The sequence below is a fragment of the Protopterus annectens genome, chromosome 6.part0 (genome assembly GCF_019279795.1).
Source record: "Protopterus annectens isolate FY-2018-M chromosome 6.part0, PAN1.0, whole genome shotgun sequence".
NCBI classification, from domain to species: domain Eukaryota; kingdom Metazoa; phylum Chordata; order Ceratodontiformes; family Protopteridae; genus Protopterus; species Protopterus annectens.
The window spans coordinates 226,510,326-226,521,193 of NC_056737.1; the positions used below are offsets into that span (position 1 = coordinate 226,510,326).

Here is a 10,868-nt window from a genome sequence, read left to right on the forward strand (position 1 = left end):
CCAATGGATAGGTACGAGAAGCATGTCTTTTCTTCAGCAGCTTTTACACTTAAATCGCTAAACTACCTGTCTCATTTCACAAGGCTCTAGAGAGATCTCCTAAAAGAGCTGGGAGATGCTCTGCAGGATAACTTATCTGATGCAGTATCTCAGAAGGTTAACGCACAGATGTCTATCCTAAATTCTATTGTACTCCTCCATGAGGCTGATATCTTATGCAGCTGATGGAGTGAGTAGGGCAGTGGATTCAGGAGTCTCTCTTAGGAGACACTCCTGGATGCGTTTTTGTGTAACTTTACAGAGGCCTTTAAGTCTACGTTTACCAAGCCCCTTTTGTTGGATCCTCATTGTTTGGACCCAAGGTAAAGGACACACTCACCAGAAAGGAAAAAACCCTGTCTGCCATGGGAGTCAGTTTTTCAGTTCCTTCTAGACCCTATCCCAAAGGGCAAAAGGGCGGCAAAATGTGGTTCAAAAAGTTGCAGAAGCTTTTTCAGGACGCACAAGGTGTGATTCCTTCTCCAGAGGCAGAGGAGGAGGAACTTATGGTAGATGACGCCCTAGAGGCAGAGGAAGCCTGCAGAACCAGGGAGACCATAATTCTTTTTGTGGCCGTCCTTTCGTGGTCGTCCCTATCAGCGCTCCTGAAAGGAGGCCCGACTGCGTGTCTCTTGAGTCAGTCGGGGGTCGTATTTCTTTATACCCAGAAGCCTGGCACGATATCACTCAAGACAAGTGGGTATTAAAGATAATTACCAGTGGTTACCATATCCCCTTCTCTTCTCTACCCCCTCGGACCAGACGAATCCCATATGTGCCACCCAATCACAGGGAACCAGCAACTCTAGAAATCCAAAAGTTGCTCGTAAAGAGAGTCCTCCAGCCCGTCCCCGCAGACCAAGTAGGATTAGGGACTTACTCTAGACTCTTTTTGGTGGCAAAAAGAACAGGGGACTTGAGACCCATCTTGGATCTCAACAAATTGAACGAATCTATACAGAAGTCCAAGTTCCGAATGGTCACCTTACAGTCGATACTCCTGTTATTAGGGAAAGACATTTGGATGTGCTCCATAGACCTCCAAAGATGCATACTGCTGTATCAAAATGAACAGGGCATCAAGAAGTCACGCTTCCGGCTGGGAGCCAGTCATTATCAGTTTCGTGCCCTGCCCTTTGGACTCACCACAGCCCGCAGGGTGTTCACCAAATGAGTGGCAGTGGTTACAGCTCACTTGAGAAGTCAGGTATTCCAGGTGTTTCCTTACCTGGACGACTGGCTCCTGACTGCCACCACCAGGCATCTACTGTTACAGGCCATGGGCGTTACTATTTCAACTTGCCTGCAGTTGGGGATTACAGTAAATTGGCAAAAATCTGCATTATCGTCCTCTCAGCATGTCAATTTTTTTGACGCCGAAGTAAACACCGTCTCAATGAGGGCTTGCCTTCCTGTAAAAAGAATTCAGAACCTCTGGGAACAAGTTTTGAGCTTACTTCCTCTAAGGAAAGCGAAAGCAAAGATGGTGCTCAAGTTGTTGGGGACAATGGCTTTGACAGTAACATTAGTTCCATTAGCCAGCCTGCACATGAGGGTCCTGCAGTGGTTACTTTTTGCCCAATGGTCACTGCAGTATCTACCTCTTTCTCGACCCATCCTGATAACAGATTTGTGCAAACAGGATATGCTGGTGGACCCAGATCAGCAATCTAAACACAGGCAGACTGTTTGTGTTCCCCCCGTTGCCACTGTGATCACATATGCCTCCCAGATCAGATGGGGGGGCATTATCTAGGGAGAACAGTCCAAGGCACGTGGCAGGAACATGAGGCTCATTTACATATCAACATCGTGGAGTTGAGAGCAGTGCTTTTGGCGTTGCAAGCACTTCACAGCTTTCTCCTTCTAGGGACGATTGTGATCCACTCGGACAATATGTCAGTGGTATGGCATATAAACAAACAAGGTGGGACCAAATCTTACCCCCTATGCAGAGAAGCCCTTCGAGTGTGGGAGTGGGCAGTGTCTTCCCAGCTCTTTCTGGTCGCAACGCACATCCCGGGGAAATCCAATGTGGTAGCCGACAGGATCAGCAGGGCTATTCTGATGCCTCACGAGTGGTCTCTGAATACATACATTGCGGAACAAATTTTTCCAAAATGGGGTCAGCCTTGCTGCGATCTGTTTGCCACACTCTTTTACGATTGGCCCTCGGGACTTCTCAATGCTTTCCCATCATTCCCCCTCATATCGAAGGTAATTCAGAAAGCAGTATCCTTGGGAAGCAAAATGATCCTAATTCCTCCTTACTCGCCTCGACAGATTTGGTTCCCCTTTCTCAGAGCTTATCTAATGGACAAACCGTGGACTCTGGGCCCAGTGCCAGATTTGCTAATGCACATGTCAGGGGTGTTCCATCCCTCTCTCCACACCCTCAGTTTGACAGCTTGACTGCTCCAAGTCTATCCCTAGTCAGGCTTCATGATTTTTCTCCTGATGTTGTACACATTCTGACATTCTCTCACAAACCTTCTACCAGAAAGATTTACACCAGTAAATGGAAAAGATTCACCTTTTAGGCCCGTGAGAGAAACCTTGATCCGTACACAGCTCCCATTTCTGCCATTTTAGACTTCTTCCTTTCTCAGTTGTTACACCAAGGTTCAGCAGCTGCCACTATTAAAGTTCGACTGGCAACTATTTCCACTTTTCATTTGGCAACCTTATGGCTCATAGACTGTGTAGAGCTTTCCTTAAAGGGACCACCTTGTTAAGACCCCAAGTCATGGATCTGGTGGCGCCATGGGATTTGAACTTTGTTCTCCATAAACTTACGTCAAGTCCTTTCGAACCTTCAGCAACATGTGACCTTAAGTTATTATCTTGGAAAACTATATTTTTAGTGGCTATCACTTCTGCAAGAAGGGTCTCTGAACTGCAAGCTCTTTCCATTAAGCCCCCTTATTTGGTGTTTCACAAAGATAGGGTCTCCTTACGGACAAATCCTTTTATTTCTAAGGTTTCTTCTCAAGCCAGTATTAATCAGTCCATTGAATTGTCTGTTTTCTTCCCTAATTTTTCTAACAAGGAAGAGTACAAATTTCACCAACTAGATATGCATAGACAATTGTGTTTTTATCTGGACAGAACTAAAGATTTCAGAAGGTCAGATCAATTGTTTCCTTTTCAGATACTAGGAAGGACCTTCCAGTTTCTAAAGTTACATTATCTCACTGGATTTCCAGCTGCATTTCCTTTGTCTATTCATCCAGTGGCAAAGATCTTCCCTTCAAGGTGAAAGCTCATTCTGCCAGGTCTGTGTTTACCTCTGTAGCTTTTCAGGCTAAAATTCCAATAGACAACATTTGTGCTGCAGCAACATGGGCTTCACCTCATACATTCATTACTCATTACAAGTTGGACATGGCTTCCAGGAACAGGTCTTCCTTTGGTTCCACAGTACTCGGGAGCATTTTCCAATGAGCCACCCGAGATGAAGGTGCTAGGGACACTGTCCCAAGTGTAAGAATGAAGTTGAGATAGGACTACAGGACATAAAGAAGATATGTACCTACCATAACCTTCGATGTTTGTAGTCCATCTCGTCTTTCATTATTACGGACCCACCCTCCTGCCCCCTCCTTGACCTGGGGGTAGAGTTTCTCCTGCTTTTTTGGTTGTTAGTCTTTTCAACTTGGTTTGTTCTTTGTCTGTGTATGTTTCTCCTTGCAGCAAACAAGATCTGGGTTATGTTAGTGATGCATCATGGGATACCTCCTAGCCACGAGCCAACCAGAAGTTTTTGTGCTAGAGTATGGCCAAGTCGGAGCCGATGTTTGTCTCCAAACCAAAGTGTAAGAATGAAGGGTGAGATGGACTTCAAACATCGAACATTATGGTAGGTACATAACTTCTTTTTTTAAGAAATTAGATGAGAAATGCCTTTTAAAATTAGAAGTACCCAAGTTGACCTTCAGCAGTAGGATTTTGAAGAGGTTTATAACAAAGTAAATGTTAGTTTGAAAGGTGAGAATCAACATGGATTTCTCAGAAGGGAAAGTGTTAAAATTTAGATTATAGGAGGGTTTAATATGTATAGGAAGCTGTTAGGGAATGAATTTCAACCAGGAAAAGTAGTAAGTGGAGGTTGGGAGTTTACATTATTCAGTTTTTCTTTCTGATATTGCTGCGTAATTAAATATTCAAAGCAGAGATCAGTAGTACTGTGCAGGTAACCAAGAAGATGGAAGTTGGATTGTAATCATAAAGTGCATTATTAGACATTTTGTCACACGGGACTGCTGTGGAAAAGGCAAAATATTTACAGATTTCAGATGAATGGGTTGAGGGGGTTAGATTATACCAAAGCTGAAATGAGTGTGAGAGACATGACCAGGCACTTGCATGTATGATGAATACGTAAGGAAAACTCCACCCTCGCGTCCAGTTCAATTCAAGCATAAGGTTTCTTTACACACTCATGTTTTTTGGCATAGGAGTTTCTCTCTGTGTACTTGATGTATTACAGACACAGAAAGGGAAATCTTTTATTCTTATACTCGTACTGTCCACAGTCTTACACTAGTAGTTCACAGTGTGATGGACACTTAAATTTTGATCCACTGCATTTGTTTTAAAGAGAAATAATAATATTGCTCATAGATAACTTTTTTTGTAGGAGAGTGGTCTACTTGGAGTTTTTTTTTTCGATATGTGAGAGAGGTCTATCTGTTGGAGGTATTATTTTCTGTAACTGCAGTCTTGGGTGTAGTACAGATGGTAACTTCTAATTTGTCAAGCTCCAGTGACATCAATAAACAGAAGTGTGAAAATGAAATTCAGGAGGACATTTGTACTCCAGTTAAAAAAAAAAAAAATACAACTTACACATTTAAGGTTGTAACTGTTTTGTACTGGGCTGCATGGAGTTGTAAAATTGTTATACAAAATGCAGCACATTTTTTCAAAACATTAAGGATACTTTAAAAAAAAAAAAAAAAAACTTCCCACTGTAGCCATTCACCAGTAGAAGCAGCAGTTTTCACATCTGTCACAAGTTCATTTAAGTGTTGTTTACAATGTTAGCTTTGACATCTTTGGAAGTCTATGTGATGAACCCTTAGAAATATTTACAGTTCAGCTGCTTTATTTTATTGAAAATAGGTTAGTGCAACTCGGAGAACAGTTCAAATATGACAATTGGGGCAAAAAATTAAAAGTAAATTTTCAGAGGCTATGTAAGATGCTTTTGAGTTACACTACTGCCATTTTGTTTACATGGGAGTTAAACTCTTGTACTGGGTAGCGGTGCCTGTCTGCTAGATCAACTCTAGGATTCACATGCTGCTTGTAAGAGACTGAGCAAGCACGACTTGTTATAAGGAGGACTTGGAATAAGAGGATAAAGCAGTAAACAAGATCACATTAGAGGGTCTGGCTTCCTGATGACCATTGTGTGGTAAAATCAGTGATTTTGACACATTAATCTAGCTAGGATGCAAGAACACGATAAAAAAGAGTTCTTGGGTGGACTTTTCCTTTAAGAAGGCTTTATCTACTCACACGCAGGGTGAAAAAGAAAAGGGCTGGTGAGGTATGATTTGGCCATTTTGTGACTGTACAGAATACAGTGGGGAAAAATGCTTCTGAATTCCAGTGTGGAGTTTACCTTCATGAATGCTTGAACTATTCAAAATCAAGGTGAATAAAGAGAGGTGCTGGGGTATGAATGATTCACAGTATCAAGTGGTACATTTTGTGTAGGTAACTGCAGGGAGCGATGTTGGCCATGAAAATAGGAAGAAAAAATTTAATTTTTTTGTCCAGAAGGATACACCGATAGAAGTGTACATGTACTGCAAAGCTTTAAAGGCAAATTTCTGTAGGATCATAATGCTTAATGTATGCTTTTATTTATTTTTAGATGCCAGTAGCAGTTGGACCCTACGGACAGTCCCAGCCCAGCTGCTTTGACAGAGTGAAGATGGGTTTCATGATGGGGATGGCAGTTGGAATGGTAGCAGGAGCCTTTTTCGGCACATTCTCATGTCTCAGGTGCCTATAAAACAAGACTTCATAACCACTCTAGTAGTGAATAGTGGTGCATTCTACCCATTAGTTTAGAAATAAGGTAGTTAATGTTTTTGTACTGTTTAGCTTTCAAAATGCAGCTGGATTAGTGCCTGCAAAGTGTTTTGCCCCCCCCCTTTTTTTTTTTTTTAAGATGTTCTCATAGGTTCATAGGTTGGTACTAGGCTATCAGCCCTAGGGCCTGTACAAGCCTAGCCATAACAATTCCCTAGCTATTTCTTCCCACACTATTTACTTCCCTGGACCCCTGTCTAGCAGGGCGACTGACGTGATCCCCAGGGTGAATTTCCTTTCTCCCATCCAATCGTCAAGGTTCCTTTTGAAGAGGGCCAAAGAGGCACTCTGCTTGACATGTATGGGCAATCTATTCCAGAGTCTGGGGAGTCTCTGGGTCAGGAAGTTATCCCTCCAACATGTTTTGTTTATTGTGATGGCAAGGTTTAGATCCCTGGAGCGTGTGGCTCTGAGGGATTGGGATTCCTTTAAGGGTAGCATGTCCAACAGCTCTGGGTTTGACATGGCCTTCTATGTTAAGCAATGATCGCCTCTGAGTAGACGATATGCGACAGAGTATAGCTGGAGTTTTTTAAGGCGGTCAGCGTAGGGCATCTGCTTTAGGCCTGTGATTCTTTTAGTGAGGTATTTCTGCGGCCTTTCCAGGTGTTGCAGATGTCTTGAGAGGTACATACCAAATGGGGCGTTGTATTCTATAATGGGTCTAATGAGGGATGAGTGCAGTGGGACAATGACCTCCTTTTTTCTGGATAAAAAGCCATTAGTGATGAGGTGTGCCACATAGAAGGATTTCCTGACTGTTGTGGTGATGTGGTTATCGAAGGTGAGACCACTGTCCACCTGTGTCCCTAAGTCTCTTATCACACTTTCGGTGTTTAGTGTACTGCCACCTATATGGTAATTCACGGATACATGTTTTTTCCCAAACGGGATAACTATACATTTCTTGGCATTGAGCTTGTGCCCATGGCTCTGGCACCAAGCATCTGTTTCTGTAAGGCCCTTTTGTAGTGTATCCACATCATTTGGGGATTCAATAATGGCTCCCAGTTTGCAGTCATCTGCGAACTTTGTTAGCCAGAGTCCCTTAGTATTGGCCTGTACTTCAGAGAAGTAGATGCCAAACAAGAGCGGTCCCAGGACTGAACCCTGAGGTACTCCACTTGTCACTTGTCTGGAACTGGATTTGGAGTCTGCTACTTTTACAGTGTGGGTTCTATCAGTAAGCCAGTTAACCCATTGGGTGACGTAGAAATTAATGCCCAGCTTAGTAAGTTTATCTATGATTCCAGAGTGGGGGATGGTGTCAAAGGCCTTGGCAAGGTCTAGATAGGCTGTGTGGACCACCTTACCCTTGTCCATGGCTCTGGAGACTGATTTGAAGAAGTCAGTTAGGTTCAGTAGACAGGATCGGCTCTTCACGAACCCACACTGGATGGGGTCCAGTGTTTGAAGGTTGCCAATGTCTTTGTTTATAAGTTCCATGATAATACGCTCCATGGCCTTGCAGATGAGGCTCATCAGACTGATGGGACGGTAGTTTCCGGGATCCAAGGTAGATCCCCCCCTTATGGAGTGGGATAACTGCAGCTGTGCGCCACTCAGTGGGCACGAAACCTGAGGTGAGGCTATGATTAAACATGACACTTAGGTGAGGTGCCAGTTCATATTTTAGTTCATGTAGTACACAGCCCAGGATGTCATCTGGTCCCATGGATGCTGTATTCTTAGCTTTGGAGAGTGCGTTTTTTGCTTGTGTGGCCGTTATTGCCGGAATTTGGCAGTCTTCCGGTATTGAGATGGGTCATTTAGGGGGTGAGAGGGAGGTGAAGTTGGCACTGAATCGATCTGCCAGGATATTGGCAATATCCTTGGGATCAGTATATTTAATGCCATTCTGTTTTAGCTCAGAGCAGGTCTGAGCATTGCCATTTAGATTCTTGAAATAGTTATAGAATGCCTTGTGGTTGTCTTTGGAATCTTTGGCAATTTTATTTTCGAAACTAGTTTTGGAGGATTTTATGAAACATGATTTCTTTTCACTCTCTGTAAGCTGAAATTAAGTAGCAGAGTGCTTTTAAATTTAGAACAGGTTCACAAACTTTGTAGCAATTAAGGCACTTGCGTGGATCTTCCAGCTCAGGGGGACAGGAGTAGAGCTGGTCACACTAACTACTTGCTTTTTCTCATCTCCGCACATTCCCTTATGCGGATGAAATGAATGGAAAGAGATGGATGCTAACAGGCCTTACCAAAAAATTCCACTGGGCTGAGTGCAGACGCAGAAAATATGGTTAGACACAGACACATTTTAATATAAACTGATGTACAGAATTCTGTGGGACTGAGAATAGGCCAGCTTTATGTGCATCTTCTCACTGCTGCCATTCCTGAGGAAAACCACTCGGTTCAGTTGACCTGTTGAGCCACAATACAGTAAATACCAGATGATTTATGTCTGGAAGTGTTCCTCCACTGCTGGTAAAAAAAAAATTGAGTCTCTTAATTATGCATAATGTAACCCAGGTCCAACAGGCACTGGGCTACGTTCCCATTTGGGGTGTGGAGATGTCATGCTTATTACTCCAGATTGACTCAAACATCTGCTGGTTAGCATGCTTCAGTGTGGGAAGAAAGTGACCACCTTAGTACTGCAGGATGTGGTAATGGTTCTATATTAATTTTCTGTCCTACCACCACCTTTTTTTTTGACTGCTTAAAGCAAGGTAACTGAAAAATGAACAGAATGTAAAGGAGATGCAGAAAAAGGAACAGATGTATGCAAAATGAAAGTGAGAAATTCTCATCACCAGCTGAAATGACAGCATTCTATGTTGATATTTAATCTCTGTTATAGTAAGAACATATGTCTTGTAAAGGACAGTCTGGCACCTAAAAATTTTCAGAAGGAAGCAGTGACTGATAAAAGTACTTTTTAACCCTGAGGGGAGCACAGGCACATGCTGACTAGACAGACAAATTGAGCCAGAATTCTTATGCAGTTGCAAATCTAGTGTGAAGCAAGGTTCATCACAACCAAATATTATAAATGTGTGTAGTTCTTACAACTGATGCAAAGAAAAGCCACATTCCAGTAGAAATGTATACATAATTCAAAAGGAAGTAAACAAAATTGTCCAAATAACTCGACAATGTTGAAGGAGGCTTCAGAACTGGTAAGACACAGAATTAGAATAGTCTTCTCCCACCAGGAGAAGATAATACCAAAAGACTACACTAATGTACTGCTACAGAACAAAGTTCCTATTTTTAACTGTATGGTACATGTTACAGTTACAAGGCTTCTAATAGTAAACCAAAAATGGCATAGTTCTAAAGTTGTAGAGTAGGTTCAAATGGAGCCCACACCAGATCTTAGAGAAGTAAATGTGCATTAAGGGGCAACATTGTTTTGCGAAACAAAAAGCTGCATATTTTGAATTGTAAAAAGGAATATAATTCAATGGTGGTAGCTTGAAAAAGGGGCAGATAGATTTGTTAGTCATTAACACAAGGATGCATATATATGCAAGACTCTATTTCTGGCACTTAATGCAAATTGAAGGCTTTTTAACTGTGGATAATGTTGAAAGTAGTTAAACAGTTTGTGCCTTTTATTTATCTACACAACTTTTTATTAAGGAGTAAGACTGACTGACATAGATCTCCTTCCCTATTTTGTCCATCATGCTACAACCTCGGTTTTGTCGTTGAGAGTAATTGGATGGGTATTTATAAATTCACCCCAGGTGTAACTGGCAGTTGCCTATCTTAAGAAGGGAGAGTCACTCTGAGATGATACTGGCAAAGCATAACGGTTGCAAGACATCAGTAACCTTGAACTTCATATAACAAAACACACTAGACTATACCCAAGTACCAGCCAGCATACTGTGCTAGAACATCAGATCACTGACTCACCGATATCTACTCCATCACTCCGCACACACTTTTTTTTTTTAAGCTAAAACAGTCCCTTACCTTTCATGTACAGTGAAGCAAACCTTTTTTTGTGGGGGGGATGGGATCCGCCAGCAAGCAGCCAGCCCGTAAACGTGGCAGAGAACACTTGTCATTTGTTGAAAGTCTTATGTACTTAAGGTACACTGCTGCTTGTACTAACAGTTAAACTCTTTCTTTTCAGATTTGGAATGAGAGGTCGTGAGCTGATTGGAGGAGTTGGAAAAACAATGTTGCAGAGTGGAGGTACATTTGGCACGTTCATGGCCATTGGAATGGGAATACGATGTTGAAGCACATTCTTTTCTTTTAATAAAATTTTACTATTCCATTCTACCTAAAATAAAATTTATGTAAATAACTGAACATGAAATAAAACTTGTACATATGTATAGAAGCTTTGGCTGGTTTGCTTCATTCAAAACTGAGCTGTACATTTTTACAAGAAAAGTATGAAATAATGGGAAGTCTGCTCCGCTTTTCTTTATGCTACGGAATGTAAAACGCACACTTTCTATGAAATCTTGTTCATACACTTCTTGATTAGTTTCTTTTAAGTCCAGAAATGACATCAGTTTTAACTTCACTGTAAGATGAGCAATGGTCTTAACCAGCCTCAGTCATTGCTTCCTCTCATTAATATTTTTGGGATCTTAAAAACCGTGGCTCCCAGTCATTTCTAGATTACAAGTATGAATATTGTTACTACAGGCACATTTGAATAACAGTGCTTCTGCACTTTTCCTTATAGCCAAGATACTTGCTCTGCTGCTGTTTTGTCACCAGTTAAACAAGACTTTGGG

The 10,868-nt window shown here is 42.0% G+C and overlaps 1 protein-coding gene across 1 annotated transcript in view; it reads left to right on the forward strand.

Moving 5' to 3' along the window:
* LOC122804227 (reactive oxygen species modulator 1) overlaps positions 1-10,462 on the forward strand; it is a 158,541-nt gene extending 148,079 nt beyond the window's left edge. The window contains exons 3-4 of the mRNA XM_044073972.1: positions 5,924-6,054; positions 10,250-10,462. Coding sequence (XP_043929907.1) covers positions 5,924-6,054; positions 10,250-10,358 — 240 coding nt within the window. The 3' untranslated portion in view covers positions 10,359-10,462. The remainder of the gene's footprint in view (positions 1-5,923; positions 6,055-10,249) is intronic.
* The last annotated feature ends 406 nt before the right edge of the window (positions 10,463-10,868 follow it).